This window comes from Mesoplodon densirostris, chromosome 5 (genome assembly GCF_025265405.1).
Source record: "Mesoplodon densirostris isolate mMesDen1 chromosome 5, mMesDen1 primary haplotype, whole genome shotgun sequence".
In the NCBI taxonomy this organism is placed as follows: Eukaryota; Metazoa; Chordata; class Mammalia; order Artiodactyla; family Ziphiidae; genus Mesoplodon; species Mesoplodon densirostris.
In genome coordinates this window covers 48,824,554-48,844,537 of record NC_082665.1, presented here as the reverse complement: position 1 = coordinate 48,844,537, position 19,984 = coordinate 48,824,554, and the positions used below count along the sequence as shown (strand labels likewise).

Sequence of the window (19,984 nt, the reverse complement as noted above, 5' to 3'; positions counted from 1 at the left end):
TTGCTCCAGGGGTGTGATGCTACAGGAAGAATCACAGGCAATCTTTACTACTATTTAATGTTCTCCCAAGTGTTTTAACAGACTGGATTCAGTTTTGGGGTTGTATCTAGGCTCAGGTTTGTATCCTAATGAGCCCACAACCTTGTTTACTGGCTCCTCAGAAAACAGAGTAAATTACATGTAAACTTAATGTGTACTTGTATCTCTATCCTTTTTATAGAGATAGAAGCTCTATAAAAATGTAGAAAGTAGTACTGAAATCAGGACATAGTTATGTTTTAACACAATGTTTATCTCAAAATTTATACTGAGAGATATCAGAAGTGACAAAACTGAATTTTTAGACCTGTACCAAATAAGTCAGTCTTGGATTATCTGTACAGCTCTTTCATTCTAGGTATAACACAGGTTTCATCCAGTTAGGCCTTTAGAAAATATCTTTCAGTCACTCAGTTGAATTATCTACAACACTTAATGAGGAATCTAGACAAACTGAGCCCACACATCATGTCCAGAACCAAAACAGAACTGGCTTTTCTTTTGATCTGCCTTGGAGGAATGCTTTTGAATTCAGAGCAAAGGACTTGCCCTGATGCCTGGCTCAACAGAGCTGAGCCTTCTTTGTAGATTGTTTCTGTACCAAGGGCTGTCTTGGCTTTGTGGTAACTTCTGTCACCACAGAAGTATTTGGATAGACTTCAGTCATCGGGAGCAAACCAGGGGCAAAAAAAGTTTAGATTTCAGCAGGCTATCCAATCCTACAAATGTTCTGTAACTGCTCTCGGGCAAATTCTAGTTTGCAGTCACATATCAGCATTTTTGCAGTTAGGAAAGAAGGGACTAGTGCTAAAATGTCTTTTGGAGATGGAATTGCTAGGATGTAGACAATGACTGAATGGTGTTATGGAGAGAAGGATGACACTGTGATTTCTAGCTTGGGCAGGTGGTAGATGATAATACCATTAACTAAGGCAGGGAACACAAAGGGAGGAACGAAGGCTTGTGTTTGTACATGCTAGGTTTGGAGGGCCAGTAGGACTGGTGGTTGAAATGTATTTTTGGATATCTAAACAGAGGTCGATATTTAGGATGTAGATTTGGGAGTCATGTGTCTCCATATAGAAGGTTCTTAAATCTTGTGAGTGAATGACATCATCCAGGAGAAAGTACAGACTGGGAAAATAAGAGATCAGAGATCAAAGTCATAGGGGACACAGTTATATTTAAAGAGTAGACAGAGGAAGAGGAGCCAGCAGAATTTGCTGTCAAAAGATCTAAGAGTAGCAGGAAAGAGGGACTCGGAAGGCAAGACAGGGAAGGACGACTGTCAATGCCAGTGAGGTGGACAGGTGTCAGAAGAGCTGTTGGACTTGACAGTGTGGGTCCAGAAGCCTGCATCTGAAACCTGTGGGCCAGTGCTTCAGGATTCAGCAATTTTCAGACTTTGGAAAGGTAAAACAGCACATATACCATTGATTACAAGCATATTCATAAGTCTGCAGTGAGAAGTATGAACAGTCACACTACTCAGGATGAATAAAAACTGTAAATAGCCTCAGGTCAGTTCTAGTCAGGTTTTGCTGTCAAATAAGTTAAGAGAAAAAAAAAAACACTTTCTGTCTTCAGAGCATTTTGAACTTCAGAACTATGGATGAGGCCTCATGGATCCATGGGTGCAGGAGTGGGTGCAGGAGATCAGGAAGCCAGTCCACAGTGAATAGAGGAGATGCAGTTAAGAGACCAGGAAGCAGATAGAAGCAGATAGAGTTTTTAGATGAAAGGAATAAGAGCAAGAAAGGGATGGTTTGAAGGGGAAGCCATCTCAAGGAAATGGTTATTAATATTAGGATGTTGGAGCATTTGAACTGTTTTATAGGTAGAGAGGGAGGAACTCATGGATAAATGGAAATATGGACTAACGGAGAAAAATAGAAGATAATAGAAATAATGGAAAGTAAAAGGCCCCAGAGGAGATGGGAGGGAAGGTGACCCAAGAGCAAGCACAGGTAAAGCTCTGAAAGTGGTCTCTGAAAGGGCAGGAAACCTGCTTCCTCTCAGACTGGACCTTAGAGTACAAGGTTAGAATAAAGGAAGAGGGAATCTGGAGGTGAAAAGGGTGTGTGGTCTATGTGTATTACTTTTCAAAGAGAATCTCTTTGTAGCCTATTGCAGGGGTAAACCTTACTGAAGGTTCCTTATTCCACCATCTCTATCAGAGAGCGACACCTTCATTCTCTCATCTACTCTGGCAAAACATTCATGCGTATTCATTTACATTTGTCCATATTGGACGTTTCCACTCACAATTGTCTCATGTTAGTTGAATTGTTCTTTGGAAACGTGCCCTTTATTCAAGAAGACAGTTAATATAACTGGTAAGTTAATTGGTTATTTAATATAAATGGTACATTGGCTAATGCAAATGGGTCTAAAATATACTAATGGTAAGTAATCTTATAAAGAAATCAAAACTGCCTTCTTAATAAATTGTCATGATTTACACTGATAAGTTTCCTCCAGCATGGAAGATCTTGGTTTTAAGAATCATGCTCTTATTCAATTTAATATACGGAGGAATGCCGCATTGGGAAAAAGAAAAAATAACTTTGCATTTGTTGGAGCTGCCGTTGACCAAGAAAGAGAATGATTCATATCCCTTTCCTGTGAATATTTCTAGTTCTTTCCTTTCCACTGATTTCACCTGCTTTAGAACGTCTGGCATGGCAGTTATTAAATCATCCCTTCATGGTTAGAAAGTGCCAATTGCAGCAGCAGGAATCCACATTAGTCTAAATTCCTCAGGAAACTAAGGCATGCAGTGAATCATGTATTTACAGTATATGGTGGATTTATTGGTAGCACATTTCTTTTTAGCTTCTCCTTTCCTTAATCTGGCTCCTCTCTGTATAGTCTAGCACTGCAACCAATTAGGATGTTTATAAACTCAGACTGCTCTGTATGGCCGTGACCTTCTCAGACGCACACCAAAATGTCTTCTCCCTCACCCTCCAGATAAGAGTTAGTTTGATTTACAACTGGAAATGCCTCGTATTTTACCACTTCAATCCTTAAAAATACTACAAAGCAAAGGTGAAGTGTTCACTATGGTGATGGTTTTTCTGTAACTTTGTCCACCACTAATCTTTTTGAAGTTACCTTTTTAAAAAAAAGTCCAGATATCAAGTTCCCCTGGTGGTTACCCTTTAGCTCATAGAAGTTCTAATGGAGTCACATTTCTTTTCAGTGGACCAAATTCCACAACTGTGATTTCACTCGCACTTGCTTAGTGGCCTAGACTAAGAACAGATGTGATATGCACGTTAAATGTGATCCCAAAAGCCATAAAAGAGAATGAATGTCCATTTTATATCATCTATTGCTACAGTAATGATAAAGTGGTGCTTGTCCACCTCATGGTACAAAAGTTTTCTTCATCTTTCTCAGAGGCAGAGTTGTAGCCTGAATCCTAATTTTTTTCCTCTGGCACCATATAAGATGCAAGAAAGTTACACTGCATACCTAAGGGTACTTATGAATTCGGTGTGGTAGGAAAGCTTTTCAGTGAGTGAGTAGGGTTGACAAGGACCTCCTTTTAGGGAAACTGAGTTAAAGAAATACGTTATCTTGCTCCTGAAAGGAGATTTGCCATAGAAATCTGGTATTAACAACAGGCAAATCACCCTGGTATTTTCCCCAATGAGAGATAAGGTATCAAATTCCCAGCCTACCATTTTATTTTGCCAAAGTAGAACTGGACACAGGCATTAAAAATATACTGGATATCAGGACTGAATATGATTATTGTTTAGCGTATATTTTTCTCCTTTGTTTTCATGTTCTTATATGTCAGGAGGCCCTAATACCTATACTTAATACCTATTATACTAGAAGCCATATCACTAAGAATGCCAAAAGTGGCAACATTTATCTAACGTTTACTATGTAACAAGCACTCTCGCGAACTTTACATTCGGTATCTTCTAATGAGTGACTGATTCTTCCTGCTTTATTTTCTCCCCATAATGACTGTTAGTGCCTTTTAGAATAAAACTTTGTTCTTCCCTTAGATATTCAAGAGTTTTGCCTTTCTTCCTGTTTTCCTCAATTTGCAGGCCATTTCTTTAAGATAATGTATTTTCTGTTGCTGTCAGTGGAATTTTAGCAGGAATATCAAATGGCAGCTAACCACTTCAGACAAAAACTGACCTATTACTTTGAAGATAACTTGAGGGAGACCTACCTCCTTGTGTTTCATTACATTAGTTTTTTCTTCCTTTTTTTTCCCTCAACAGAATCTTCAAAATGACCTGTGACCAACTTTGTTTTACTGCCATTAGAACCTTTCCTACACAGTGACATTTTTCCATTTCAGAAAGATGGTCCTCTTCTTGGCTTAGCCCTTTAGCCACTGTGAAAACATCATGCTTCATTCATGCTTCCCAGGGTTTTAGGTCTATGGGTTAAGTTTCACTCCAAGTATGACATTTAGAGTGCACAGTGTTTTATAATCTTTTTCTTTCAGTTCCAAGAGATGTGCTCCTTCCCCATAAACCAGACCCCGAAGTCTCTCAGAGCGAACCTGGTAAATGAATTGTTTTATTTTCCCAGTTAGGAAGTGTATTTTTCGAAAACTATTCTTGAGGTAAATATATTTTTGGAATGACTATGATGTGGAAGAAGTTCAGAGAAAATTATGGATAGAAAATGTGTATTTCTTTTGGGGAGGTTTAATCATACAATCTGCCTGACACATTTTTCCCCATGAGAGAATAGTGTATAATTAGTTTATTTTCCCTGAAAGTATTTTTGTTGAATAGAAAATCATGCTAAAGTTATAAGATATAATTATTACCTGAGCTAACCATTTTCACCTTCTTTCAGAATGTAAATATAGCTACATTCCAAATGTGGGTATACTTTTAAGTTAAAAATATGGGTGCCTAATCAAATTTTCTTCATAGTGACAGTGAACGAAAACTTTAAAGTTTTAGTTGAACTAAAGTTTAGTTGAACCCAAGTTCCCTGGGTGTCACCTAAGGTATAGAACTTTCTCATATTTATTATGATTCTAAGAGAATGTTTTAATGTTCAAACGGGTGCATTGTAGAGACACAGAAACTGGGTTTACTTCACCAGGTAGTAATTCTCATAAATATATTTCTTTGGTTTGCTTTTGGCCTAGTTCTGCAACCTGTTACCTTTAGAATTGATCTGCCAGAGACAACACTAGGTAATGGTTTTCCCATTTGACCCACTCTAATTATTTTCCTGGCTGCCATCAAGATTGCAGGTCTTTCTCAAATGATCACATTGAAACATCATCTGTCCTCAGTCCTCTTCATTGTTTCATTCTCATTATTTTTACTCTTTCCAAAATAGAAAGGCAGGGGTTTCAAAATAGAAGGGCAATGTTCTAAAGGTTTGCTCTGAAGACCAACTTAAGACAGCTCACTACTGAGCCTATTCTCACCTACCCCATTTGTCTCTGTGTTCAGAATGATTCCACCTTACTCATGCCCACCAAGTTAACTTTTTCTGCTGGTTTAGTGGTTCTCAGCTGTGTTGTTATAACCCACTAGCATGTTGTGGAAGATACTGGCAAGTAATTATTATTAATATTGGTCAAAATACTAAAGATTGCCACCAGTTTATTTTTAAAAATAAACTTGAGCAGATGCCAGATGCTTGCTACAGTGATGATATTCTCTCTCCTGTTGTAATCCTATGTGCTCTCTTGGATGGGAGAGCTGCAGCTGACAGACCAAGGACCATGTCTCACCCATACCCATCTTAACCAGCTATGGTCATAGAGTGTGTCAAGCACTGAATGTCATTTATTATCTATCGTGGTGGAGAAAACAGTTGAGAACCATTATTCTAATGTTCCACAGTCATCTTCCTGAAGGTTCTATGCACACTTAACTTTCTTCTTCCTGACTCACTTAATGTTTTCTGTTTTTCTATTTCAAATAAAGGAATCTCATGTAATATTATTCTGGCCGGGTGCTGGCTTCTGAATCTAAAGATTGACAACCTTGGTACTTGTCTTTTCAGCTCCTTTAGAGACACGAGGCAGCCCTTTCATTCCTATGATTTCACCAAGGTCTAGTCAAGAGGAACTACAAACCACTCTGGGTAAATTTTGTTTTACTATTTCAATCCAATGAGGACTTAACATTTTAGGAATTGCCCTTAAAGTAGCCATATGTACATTTGTGTTCATAGATTTCCAAACCACAGAGGGTCTCTTTTTATCATTGTAAAAAAATACCCATTTCACTTGATTCTTTTACATTAACTGTATATTTGTCCTTCTAATATTTATGCTGATTTCTAATATAAAATGAGAATATTTTGAAACATCTTGACAAAATTCCAATTTTTTTTTTTTCGGTACGCGGGCCTCTCACTGCCGTGGCCTCTCCCGTTGCGGAGCACAGGCTCCGGATGCGCAGGCTCAGCGGCCATGGTTCACGGGCCCAGCCGCTCTGCGGCATGTGGGATCCTCCTGGACCGGGGCACGAACCTGTGTCCCCTGCACTGGCAGGCGGACTCCCAACCACTGCGCCACCAGGGAAGCCCTCCAATTATTTTTTTTAAAAAGAATCTTCCCAAAGTATATCAATGCTATATTCTTTTATTGCTTTTTCCATATTTGGAACTGCATTTGGGAAGAAAACTTTCATCTAGTATTTGAATATCTTTTGGGGGCTAATTGCAATACCAAGCAATAGGAATTTCAAAATAAAACTGTTTTAAAGGTTACCCTGGAGAGCTCGCCATCTAATATGAAGACAGGATTTAGCAGTAGCTGTGCTTCCTCTGTGCTACCCAGTGTTCTACATGTACATGTATTTTTAAATTTAAGGCATGTAACAACTTTGTGAGGTAGTTTCTATTACTTGCCCCATTTTACAGCTTAGAAAATTGAGGCACAGAAAGATTAAAAAATCTGGTTAAGCCATACAGCTAACGTCAGAGCCAAATTGGAACCCACATACTCAGTCACCAGAGCTCCTTGAATTCACCCCCTTGTTATACAATACAATGAATTCATAGAGAAATGAGCAGCATGCTGAACAAGGAAACTACCTGGGGTTATCAGGGAAGGCTTCACAGAGGAGGTGACATGTATGTTGGGAATTCCAGTTGGAATGAGAGTTGAAGTTAAAGTTGTGAAAGGTTTTTTCAGGTTAAAGACAGATAGGGAAGAGACACAGGGTAGAGAATGGCAGCCAGACTAATCTGATGAGCATGTGGGTAGCCTGGAGGAACACAGATGTATGAATGAGCCAGTAAGGTTGGTTGGAATGAGCTGGCCAGGCTTTCGAAGAGTTCAGCATCAATGTCTTCACTGTGTGGGAAACCCAATTTTGCCTGACACTTGGCTGAAGATGAACTGGAAAACAAGAGTCTCCAGCTTGTGTTTGTTGGCTTCTCTGCCCTGTCCATGCTACATCCCACATGGCTGTTTAAATCAGTGGCTTTATTTTCCTCCCTTCATCCATTTTCGGATAAACCCATCCTTTGTGTGTGTCTGCTGAAATGAAGTTACTGATCACATTTTAAAATGGAATCCTTTTCAAAGGAAAAAATTTTAAACTGAATGAGCAAATGTATCCTAATTACCAAATACTCATCTATTGTAGCCTAGGCCCTCAAAGTCAACATTACCCATGATGGCAAAGTCAAAAGTACTTATCAAGAACCAGTGCTAGATGTGCTAATTATCTAAATTCCACTCCCTGTTTTTTTTTTTAATGTATCTCAATTTACTGGGCCAACTATCACAAGAATCTCTCTTAGGAGCAGAATCCAGATTATAAAATAGGCAGAAAATAAGATGACAACATATTATTTGCACCAAGTATTTCCTTGGATCCAGTATGTAGCAAAGTGAACAGTATAATTTGCTATGTCGGTATGATGTTGTAATGATTTCAAGATAATATGGGACTGGGAGTATTGCCATACTTATTTTTATTTTGTCAGGAGTAATGCACCAGTATGTCAATAAACAAACTTTGATTTTCATGTGAGATAAATACGATATTTATTCTTCTATGGTGTAAATACACATTATTTTCTATGATCTATTCTTTTTCCAGCTCACCTAAATAATTTGTGGAGCTCATGAAATAGGGAGGAAACATGAAGGCAATAATACATAAAGACAGGAGGCATATCCAAGAATATAACCATGTCCAGTATCATGAAACAATGATCCTGAACTAAAAGCTTTTGAAATCCTTATAATAATCATTAAAATAATAGTGCAAGAAGACAGTAAATATAATAAATGAGAGTTATTAAAATATACCATTATCTTTGACATATGATGGTTATTGGGCATAGTTATTAATGCAATTTACCCTTTTATCACTGCACGGGATAGAAAAGAGTAGGGTTTGCTTGTTTTCTTTTTGACCCATTCATAATGATAATCATTTAAAGCCAGCCATCTTACTGTGTTTCCCCCAGCAGAAACAGACCAATCCACCCAAGAACTCTTCACAACCAAGTTTCCACGAACAACTGAATTGGCAAAGACAACTCAGGGTAATGCTATTTCCCCACCTCTGGATAGTAACTTTTCCTTCTTTTTTAAGCAGGAAGAAAATTTTCTTTTAAGAATGTAATTTTTCATCACAGTGAGTTAAGTTTTTTCATTTCATAGGTACAGGACATCAGCCAAATAGGATTATTTGTGTGAATACCAGTTGAATGTAGGAAAGACAATTTCTTTAGTTAGAGCTGTGCTTTTGAATGTATGGTTGACTGCTTCATGCTGATGACTAAGAAAGAGAGCTCCCATGTTTTTTCCTTGCTTGACCTTCTTTTGCCTCACTTTCCACATCTGATAAACAGGAGTCTTTATTTCCTTCTCCTTCTCCTTCTTCTCCTCCTTTCTCTCCTTTTCTCCCTCTGTCCCATCTCCCAAACTTGATCAATGCATTGGTATTGTGGCCTGAGAAAGGAAACTCGTAACAAGAAAAATCATTTTTTAATGATGAATTAATATTAAAACATCCGAGAAGCTTTATTCGGGGGTCTCCTTATATTATTTTTCCTTCTACTTTTTGGGAAGTTAACTCACCTACACAGAGCTGTCTCTCACATCTTCTTGCTCTCGGTAGTCTTTCCTTTTCATATCTTTCTGTCCTACTTGGATTGTAACCAGTTTCAGATTTCTAGTATTTTCTTTTTTTCTTTTTTTCCACTTAATTACTCTCTTTTGCCCATGTCTACCTCTAGCATATGGGAGAAAGCCAAAAAAACAAGAGCAAATAATTTTTAAAGAGTTGTAAGACAAATTTATTGATAATTGGGAAGGGAGATTTGTTGAAGAAACAAAGCAATATGAGGAAATGATAATAAAAGAAATCTAATTTTAAGGTCTATATTTTATAATAAGCAGAGCAGTACTTGTTCTAAATAAACATGACTGACAATACTCTCTATGGTACAGGACAGTTCTTGTAAATTTTGTAAATCTTTTGAACTTGTTTCATTTAATTTTTATAATGGTTTAAATGTTTATTTTATTATTTACTTTATTACCTTTCTACTTATTTTTTAAATAAATGAAAGTTAATATATACAGAAGTAAGGAGCCAGTATAATGACAGCCCTCCCACACCCTCATTACTAGCTTCAGCCATTAACAGCAGGTGTTCAATCCTATTATATCCATACTGCATCCTGATTTTTATATGTTTATTTTTTTAATGTTTTTGCAAACCTCTTTAATATCTGGCTTGATAGAAGATAGCTGGATTCTCATAATCAAACACATTGATGTTTTTACAGGAAAACATATAAATATTTACAATAAGCAGCGTAAATACTTTATTCAGCTCAGGTTGTATTGCCAAATGAGAAAAAGACTTCAGCTTTTTTTTTTTTTTTTTTACGGTACGTGGGCCTCTCACTGTTGTGGCCTCTCCCATTGTGGAGCACAGGTTCCGGACGCGCAGGCTCAGCGGCCATGGCTCACGGGCCGGGGCACAAACCCGTGTCCCCTGCATCGGCAGGCAGACTCTCAACCACTGCGCCACCAGGGAAGCCCCAAGATTCCAGCTTTTTAAAGCTTTGTAGATTTCAGAATTGAGGATAAAAATCATAAACCTGTTCTTTTCTTGGTTTTGCTTTTTCTTACTTTAATGGGAGTGTCAATATTTTTATCAAATTGCTTCTAGCACATGGTTTTATTAGATGAGTTTCACAATTGATTGGTTGTATATCCAGGATCTGATATCATTCTATGAATTGTCTTAACATATTTATATAATGTACTGTATTTTAATTACTTTCTTATGTTCTGAAGATCCTTAGCTTGAGCCTAACTTGTGCAGCTCTGGGATTCACACTTTTCTAGACTCATGCCAAGGCTCTTTAAAGTGGGCTCACCAAAAATGCATTTCCAGCCTGGTCCAGGCCAGTAACCCTTCTTGAGAGTAGAGGGTCAACTTTAGTAACAGCACACTGTGTGTCCTAGGATCACCCTCTGACCCAACCCTCATAAATGCGTGCCTGAGCTCTATGGACAAGGAGGTCAATCTACTGTATTATTTTTGTTGTGTTGTGTTTTGTTTCTAATAGTAGGCATCAGATGTGCAAGACAGCACACAACAATTTGAGAGATGCTGTAGGGGTGAAATTGTTTCTCTTGGTCTTCATACTCCACCCGCGCATGTACCAGGACCTTGTGGCTTTTTGGTCTCCAAGCCCTCAGCAGTGGGGCCCAAGTGCTCCAAAGAAACTTAGTGCCTAAAGCCTACAGCATGAACCTACTAGTAGGATCTCCGGCACATTTTCTCTGTGTCATTCTTGCTTCTTTGCTGGTACAATTCCCTGCAGCTATAACCGAAACCCTGACCTATTCAAGCTTCTCTCCTTTTCCCCTCTCATCTCAACCCATGGTAGAAATCCACTTGGCCAGAGGCATTCTGGGGACATTTTGATTATTTTACTTATTTCAGCCCCCTGATCCTTATGCCACCCAGGGCATAAGGGGTCCCTGGGTGTACCCTTGTACCTTGTACCTTCTTTCCCTCTCCCTATACTGGGCAAAACAAAGGTCCTTCAAGGTATTTCTCCTGTAATCCTTGTTTGTCTATTTTTGATGTTATCTTTGTCAAGTATTTTTAGTGTTCTTTTAAAATAATTTTTATAAAACTCTTTAGATATGAAGCCATCTTTTAAAATTATTTTTATTATTAGTCACCAAAAACTATGTGGAGATGATATTTACAATGTTGCATTCTCACAATACACCTTTGTCTTTTTTTTTTTAATTTAAAATTGAAACCCTCAAGCAGTTTTCTCAAGGCCATGTGTTATCTGGTGATGAGCTATGTGAATAACTCACAGCCCAAACATAAGTTATATTTCAGCTCCTTTATAAGAAGTTCTTTCAAGATTTAAGTAAAGACTGTATAAAAAATAAAACCAAAATTCTGATCCTGTGGCTTTGAAATAATGAATGTAGTGCTGATTATTTCTGCACTCTGCTCTGTTTCTTTTCTAAAGTTTTAAAATTCATATGTGTTCTAGAATGATACTAATAAGAGCCATGATTCTTATATTTCTATAAGCAAAAGCAATCTAACATTGAAGAAATTAATGAGAAAGCTGAAATATGTTCAACTGACAGGGAATCCTACCACTCTCAAAGAAAATTGAAGAAAAACATTTACAAATCATCATCACACATTTTAGGGCATGTGAGAATTGATTATTTTTAAATAAATCAGTACCTCTGTTCACTCTAGTTATTGCACTTTGAAAGGCCCACATTAAACCTACAGAGAATTTCAGTATGTGTCTGCTGGTTTTGGCCTGAGTATGGCAAAATTCTACTCATCTACTCGCACTGGAAGTTTATAAATGAGCTACATTATAATCTGTTTTGCAGGTATATTTTTTAATGTGGTAGGCAAGGCATTTGATGATTTATGGTTACATAAATACCCATTCAAGATGTGAACAAAATCATTGAAATGGTGTAATCTACTTAACAAAGTTTGCATGAAAATTTTTTCCAGTCTTAGCTAAAGCATTACCAAGAAAGTTGGTGGCAGGAGGCAATGTGGTGTGTCAAGGGTGGCAGAGGAGGGAAGGCAAGGATAGACACATCCCAGGATGGATGCACACTTTAAAAGCTTAGGGAGCAAAAATATTTCAGCTGAGTTTCTCATGAATTTGCCTGCTTACAATGGTCACTAATTTTTTAAATGTATTTGACAACTCTTCATTAATGGTCCTCACTGTGCCAGGCCCTGGATAACAGGAGCAGGAAGTAACAAGGTGGCATGTTGGTCCCAGGGCTGTCTGAGTTCTTGATCTTTGCTCACCCTCTCTTGATGGGCAGGACACCGGAGGTCATTTTCTCTCATCCCTAAAGCTTTAATGGATGGCACTAAGTGAGTATTTATTCACTTCCGGGTTCATGAGCTAAGACAATTAGATACAGACCACATGTTTCTACTCTCTTCTTCTTACATACCTAAAAATATTTTTCTTTCTGCCTTTAATATTATTTGTCTCCTTTGGCAAAATAATGTTTCACAGTAACTCCCTAATTGAGAGATGTGAATGGATGGATGGATGGGTTGATGGACAGATGGACAGACACATGGACGGATGGAGGGGTAGATGGTTGGCTTATATGTTTACCATATTAAGCAACCATGTGGTGAGATAAATGCCCCTGAAAAATATGGACTAAATGATGACTAATCCTTAACACACATTACCAATGACCTACCTCACTTTGATTATGTGCATCTTTAATTTCCAGGCATGAATATTTTTACTTGCTTTATTTTCCCTCAGCATCAATGCTGTAATGCATACTTGGAGATTTAAGAATATTCTTTATACTTCCATGCAAAGTGTACAAGTTGTTGGTCTATAGCGTACTAAATCTCCATTTATTGAGCTCAGGAGTGCTGGTTATTAAATGTGAAGCGTTTCCTCTGTTTCAGCACCATACAGATTGTATACAACTCCTGTGAAGCCCAGAACACCTGACAAACCACACATCAGACCTGGTAAGTTGTTTCTCTTTCTGATGACCTAAATAATCAGCATATCTAAGAAGATATAAAATGTATTGAGGAATTCCCTGGTGGTCCAGTGGTTAAAACTCCACGCTTCCACTGCAGGGGGCACGGGTTCAATCTCTGGTCAGGGAACTAGGATCCCACATGCTGCATGGCACTGCCAAAAAAAAAAATATTGAAACAGCCAAATATACCAAGTGAAGGCTATATATCCTTAAACTGAAATAAATTACATACAAAATTCTGATCCTTGTGGGTAAGTACAGAGGAAATAATGAATCCATGGAAGTGGCAAGACTTAACAGATTTTTAAGGATAATCAGATTTAGAGAACACCACGGAAGCTTAACAATATAAAAGCATTTTTAAAGTAGTATTTTTGCATAAATCACACACACTCTCCCCTCCTCCTTCAGTTTTCCATGGCAATTATAGAGATAGCATTAGCATTAGCTATGATATATTACATGTTTCAAATGTTATCTTTTAAGAAAAGACCTCTTCCATTATAAAAGGCTCTTGTTCTGGCAGAATATTTTTACTTGATTCTTTCAGATTAAAAAAAATTAAAAAACACATTTTACACGTTGTAAACATCAAAGTAAAGTGATAATAAACTGGAAAATACTTTTTTTTTTTTTTTTTGGCCACGACATGCATCTTGCAGGAACTTAGTTCCCTTACCAGGGATCAAACTTGGGCCCCAGCAGTGAAAGCATTGAGCCCTAACCACTGGACTGGTAGGGAATTCCCAGAAAATACTTTAAATCTACTAAATTCACCAAAGGATTTAGGATCTCCCTCACTGGAGCTTGTTAGTGAAAAGTTAACTTGGGGGTTGATTTGGTCCATATAAATCACTCCTATGCTAACGTACAAGTTTGGCCAGAGACTCTGGTGTTTTCTTCCCCTTTTCTCCTCTGTGATTCTAAGAAGTTTTAAAGTTCTAAATGACAAAAATGGCTTATAAGCTATCATTCCCAGTGAACATCTCTCCAGGCACATGGAAGAAAGAACAAATACATTTTTCTTTGATTTATGGAGGAGCCCATATTTTTTGGAATAATCCTCCAACTCCATGTGATTTTTTTTTTTTTTTTTTTTTTTTTTTTTTTTTTGCCGTACGCGGGCCTCTCACTGTTGTGGCCTCTCCCATTGCGGAGCACAGGCTCAGCGGCCATGGCTCACGGGCCTAGCCTTTCTGCGGCATGTGGGATCTTCCCGGACCAGGGCATGAACCCGTGTCCCCTGCATCGGCAGGCGGACTCTCAACCACTGTGCCACCAGGGAAGCCCATCCATGTGATTTTTTTATCATGATAACTGTTGAGAATTTAACATGTGGCTGGTTATATTAAACCTTTCTACAAAATAAGGAAATAGTAACAATAATGGGTAACAGTGATGGTGTGCTAACCATGCATCCTGTGAGGTAAGGCTGAGGAAGCTAAGGCTTAAGAAGGGCTAGGAAGTGGATTCGAAGGCAAGCAGTCTGGCTTCAGAACTCACTCTCTTAATCGCAATACACTTAGTGCTTTTCCTTGAAAACTCTGCTAAATGGAAGATAAAACAGCTGACTTCAATGTTTTTGTAATATTATGACTCTCAACAGAGCAGGAGAGCAATTTCAATGGTTTTATCATAGTTCTGTGTTGTTTAACAGTGGACTTGGGCCAAGATTATGAGGGAGCATATATACCTAGAGACTCCTCCAAAAGGACCATGAACTTATATGTTAGGAGGCCTTGACAAATAAATACACATCAAGTTTTGGGTTTTCTTTCAGCATATGTAGTCCTAATCTTTCTTCAGTCCCATTTCGGAATATATCTAGTGCTTATAAATGAGGCCAGCTAGTTCCCACTTAGAAATATAAATTCCCTCTATTTTTTCAAGCCCAGTGATCACCTCAGAGTACATACTCAGGTCTCAAATTCAAGTCTATGATTTTTATACCAGACTTGTGATTTCTATATTCTGAACAACAGTTTTTGGTAAGTCATCATATATTTATCGCCCAGTTAAATGACTTCCAATTCTCTGGAAAGTTTTATGTTCCTTGGCTACAAATTTTCAATTAAAAAATGTCTAAACTACTTATTTCCCACTTTATTGTAGTTCTGAATAGGACAACTACAAGACCTAGTAGACCCAAACCCAGTACAATGCCCAAAGGGAATGGAATGGAAACAGGTAATGATCACAAATTTATTTCCTTTTGATCCTATTAAACTCTAAATATTTTCATTCAATTTTTATAATTTTGTTGAATGCACATTTCAATTCCTTTTTTACCAGTTTTGTTAGTACAGCCAGTTTGGGAAGTTCATAGAATTGAAACTTGTAATTCATTCCGAAGTCAAAATTTCAACAATAAAAAAAAATTTCAAATGTCTCTGAAAAGATTAAAAAATAGTTTTTCACTTTTCTCAGCCTAGTCCACTAAATCAGCTACAGCTACAATATATAGTCTTGATTCTTAAAAATATCCTGAGTATGAATTAAAATATCAAAATACCTGTTTCCCTAATTTCAAAACACTTTCTATATACAGGTTTGGTCTTTGAGACTGTTATCACTTCGTTTTCCAGTGTATAATTTCACAAGTACCACTGAAATTTTTTTAATACACCCAGATCTGTTAACCACCTGGAATATGACATTTAAATGAGAAGAACAGTTATCAAATGATCACCCTAGTTACAAGCATATCAGTGTTTCCAAATCATTCAAAAATTTAATATGTATATATAAAATCAACCCATAATTATTCCCTAATGAGAAAGAGATGTGAATACTACCTGAAGACATGTATTCAGTCTAAAAACGATTTAGATTTTTTTTTAAGTGTGTGTTTTTGTACTCGGTTGTTACAATGTCTGAAGTTCTAGGAATTCACTTCCCTTCAATTAATGAGGCAGATACTATAAATTCCTGACTCATGAAAAGCAAGAAAGCATTACAATATCTATTTATGCTCAGCTGTTCCTTTTATTTTTCCCAAGTGGGATGAGGCAGTTCAAAGTATCTCAGATTGACGTAAACAGTCTGGCTCTAAACAGAGCCACCTTCTTAATATTCAAAATAATTCGCTGGAGTTTGCCTAAGTAAAAATAGAAGAAAGCATTTATGTCAACAAAACAAAGAACAAGTAGCTATGATCAAACTTGAAAGCCATTAACCTTCAGTATAATCAAGCATTGATTCTCACAAGGAAAATTCTGTCTTTTGGAGGGAAAACAGAGCATTATTATATTTTAGTTTATTAGCAATATAAATATTTTTTCCAGAGCCACTTGTAATACAAACTGACATCTGTTACCCTCTTGTGTAGATAGAAAGTCAACTTTGTAATAACTCACCTAACTTAGCTTTGAAAGGATGGATGATCTCTTACAAGGACTTCTTCAGTTTAATTAGTTGGTTGCTAGTAGAAATAGATTGATGGACTACTGAGCCCACACACCACAACTACTGAAGCCTGCACACCTAGAGCCCGTGCTCTGCAAAAAAGAGAAGCCACCATCACAATGAGAAGCCCACGCACCACATTGAAGAGTAGCCCCCACTTGCGGTGACTAGAGAAAGCCTACATGCAGCAATGAAGACCCAAGGCAGCCAAAAATAAATAAATAAATTAATTTTAAAAAAATGAGCAGACAGGATATTAGCAAGAATAGAGATCTAAACAGCACCATCAACCAAATAGACTCACACAATTATGGTGAAATGATGTGGGGCAAACGTACAAAGGCAGTTCAACAGAGAAAGGACAGTGTTTTCAACAGATGGTGCTGGAAAAACTGGATATCTGTATGTAAAAACACTAAACAAAACAAAAACCAACCAACCAAGCAAACAAAAAAAGAACTCCTCTACCTAAACAAAAAGGAACTTAAGGCGGATCATAGATCTAAATGTAAAATGTGGGGCTTCCCTGGTGGTGCAGTGGTTAAGAATCCACCTGCCAACGCAGCGGACATGGGTTCAAGCCAGGGTCTGGGAAGATCCCACATGCCGCAGAGCAACTAAGCCCATGCGCCACAACTACTGAGCCTGCACTCTAGACCATGCAAGCCACAACTACTGAGCCCATGTGCCAAAACTACTGAAGCCCGCATGCCTAGAGCCCATGCTCCACAACTAGAGAAGCCACCTCAGTGAGAAGCCCATGCATCTCAATGAAGAGTAGCCCCCACTCGCAGCAACTAGAGAAAGCACACGTGCAGCAGCGAAGACCCAACACAGCCAAAAATAAATAAATAAATAAATAAATTTATTTTAAAAAAAGAAAAGAAATAGATTGATAGGCACAGGTAAACAAAGCTGAGCTCATTGTTTCCCCTTTCCTTGCTCCACTACCATCCCCAATCAAAATGTGTTGCACATGTTTTATGTTCTGATGTCTGTCTCTTGGGATCCCCCTTCAGGGAAGGACTTGCCTGACCTACCTGAAGGGAATGAAGTCAACAGACAGTATCCCACTGTCATATCCTTTGCAGTCAGCCTCAGCTGAGAGAGCCTTGATTGGAGATATGAGTGGTACATCTCCTTGTCTACCACAACATATAACAACCAAATGATATTTACCTCAGGAATGCAAGATTGGCTTAACATTCAAACAAATTAGTGTCATTTACCACATTAACAGAGCAAAGGAAAACATCATATGATCATCTCAATAAATTTAAAAAAAATCAACCATTAGACAAAATTCAAAAAACATTCATGATGAAAACTCTCAGAAAACTAGGAATAGAAGGAATTTTCCTCACTCTGATAAAGGGCATCTGTGAAAAACCTAGAGCTACCATCCTATTTCACAGTGAAAGTTTAAATGTTTTTCTTCTAACATCAAGAACATAAGCAAGGATTCCTACTTTTACCCCTTCTGTTGAAAATAGAAGTGGAGTGTTAAGCCAGTGCAATAAGGCAAGAAAAGAAGTAATGGTATAAAAATTGCAAATTACAGATGCCATTGTGTAGCGTATTATGAAAGGAAAATTTAACAGCTCTTGAAGTATTTGCCTGGGGAATACTGTCTTGAGAAATTGGTGAGAAAAAGAATGTTTTTAAATCTGTTCTCTTCAGGTTGTAGACTTACATGAGACCACCTTACTTAGACTGTGCATAGTTTTGATCTAACTTGTTTATAGAAATGCAGGTATTCACATCAAGTTTCTTTTCTTTCTTCTCTGACCCAGTCCTACTATCTCATTCATACTCACTTCTAACCTCTATTGAGTCTTAATGAGATACCATTTTTGCATTAACTGATTCCTTATCCAACTTTGACATTTCACCCATAATATGTATGTTTCTTATCCATCTCACATATATTTTCCTATAGTTTATCTTGCTGAAGTTTTCAGCACAGATATTTTACATATAAAAAATCAGTTGATAAAAGGATGTGTTTAGGATTTATAGGACATATTCTTCATGGTCTTAGGCCACTTAATGTTGTGCCTTTGGAAAACTAAAAAAGAAAGATTCTGAGGCCTCAAAACTATGGCCCTTGATTCTTTGGGCCTCTATACAATTCTTGCAGTGATTCCATAAGCCCCAGGAATCTTTAAGTTATCTTGAGCAAACTTTCTTAATTTATAAAATCATTATAGATATTTACCCTGCTTTATGTTTATTTCACATGTATATGTATAAATATTTCTTCACCTTAAAGTTAGAAAGTAGCCTTCAGAGAATGAAGTTTTAGGTAGGTCATTTTTCCAGCAGTCTGCTTTTTCAGGGTTTCCCGAGATGTGTCTCAGTTTAATTGATATGTTCTACATGTTATAACCAACTTGAGATCTGACTCCAGAGATACAACAGCATGCCCTAGACCAAGGGGATTGCACAAAGTACAATCCCACAGACCAAACCCAGCTCACTGCCTTTTTTTTGTAAATAAAGTTCTATAGAAACATGGCTTGCTTTCACAATATAGTGGCAGAATTGAATAGTTGTGACAGAGACAGTATGGCCCACGCAGCTGAAAATATTTACTGTCTAACCCTTGACAGAAAAAATTTTCCCATTCTGTGCTAGACAATCTCTCCAACTTTCTCCGTATGGAAGGAAGCTGCTGAGTTGTGCAGCTATTCTTTCATTCAACTGACATTTATTGAAAGCCCATTATGTGCCAGGCAAAATGTAGTTTGGAAACCACCTTGACACATGTGGTTTGGCAGATATATTAGATACCTGAACCCCAAACTCCTTTCTCCTTCTTCTCCTAATGAGGAATCCACACTTCACTGACCTCACACGGAGTGTGCCTGACAATAAGAACCCAGACTCCTCCAAGGTGAGGAATGTGTTTGTCTGAGCTGTGGCTAAATCTTCCCGTCTGCTGGCTCATCACCCCTGACTTTTTAGCCAGGTGCTAAAATTTGGAGACAAGGGTGAGGAAACCAATCATCCATAAATACCACTCCTTTTGGTCACAGGGAATAGTCTCTGTTACATTTGGAAATTGATTCCCAGTTTACTGTTTGTTTGCAAAGTTTCTGTTACCATGGTTAAAAATACCCAAATCCTTACTTCATTTTTGACAATAAATTGCTAAAGGGTGAACTATGTAAATCCAGATATTTTTGGAGAAGTCCCATATGGCAATGGGGGTTCACACTGAAGCTGAAGTCTTGGTTCTTCCAGAGCCAACTCTGCCCTTTAGAAAATAGTGGACTAATCCTGCCTGAGGGAAAAAGAATTCAGGTCGCAGCCTGGGCCAGACTGGCTGATTGCCAATTCCTGAGGATTCTTTCTCTGCAATAGCTCTTATTGGCTTCTCCTTTGCCCTCCCATTGCCTCTCTGCTACCTTTGGCATTTATTTGCTCTCCTCATTTCAGGGCCACAGAAGTTCACTGGTCTCCAGGTCCTGTGCTCACACTGCTCCTGGCTGACATGCAAACCAC

The 19,984-nt window shown here is 37.9% G+C and overlaps 1 protein-coding gene across 25 annotated transcripts in view; it reads left to right on the top strand.

Moving 5' to 3' along the window:
• The window catches only part of ABI3BP (ABI family member 3 binding protein), a 457,010-nt gene that overhangs the window by 391,739 nt on the left and 45,287 nt on the right, over positions 1-19,984 (top strand). For 19 of the 25 annotated variants that reach the window (XM_060098691.1, XM_060098690.1, XM_060098704.1 and 16 more), the window contains 6 exons: positions 4,523-4,582; positions 5,183-5,230; positions 6,055-6,135; positions 8,482-8,559; positions 12,990-13,055; positions 15,185-15,259. In XM_060098691.1, the coding sequence (XP_059954674.1) occupies positions 4,523-4,582; positions 5,183-5,230; positions 6,055-6,135; positions 8,482-8,559; positions 12,990-13,055; positions 15,185-15,259 (408 nt within the window). The remainder of the gene's footprint in view (positions 1-4,522; positions 4,583-5,182; positions 5,231-6,054; positions 6,136-8,481; positions 8,560-12,989; positions 13,056-15,184; positions 15,260-19,984) is intronic. The other 6 variants (XM_060098713.1, XM_060098712.1, XM_060098711.1 and 3 more) reach the window with 2 other exon arrangements.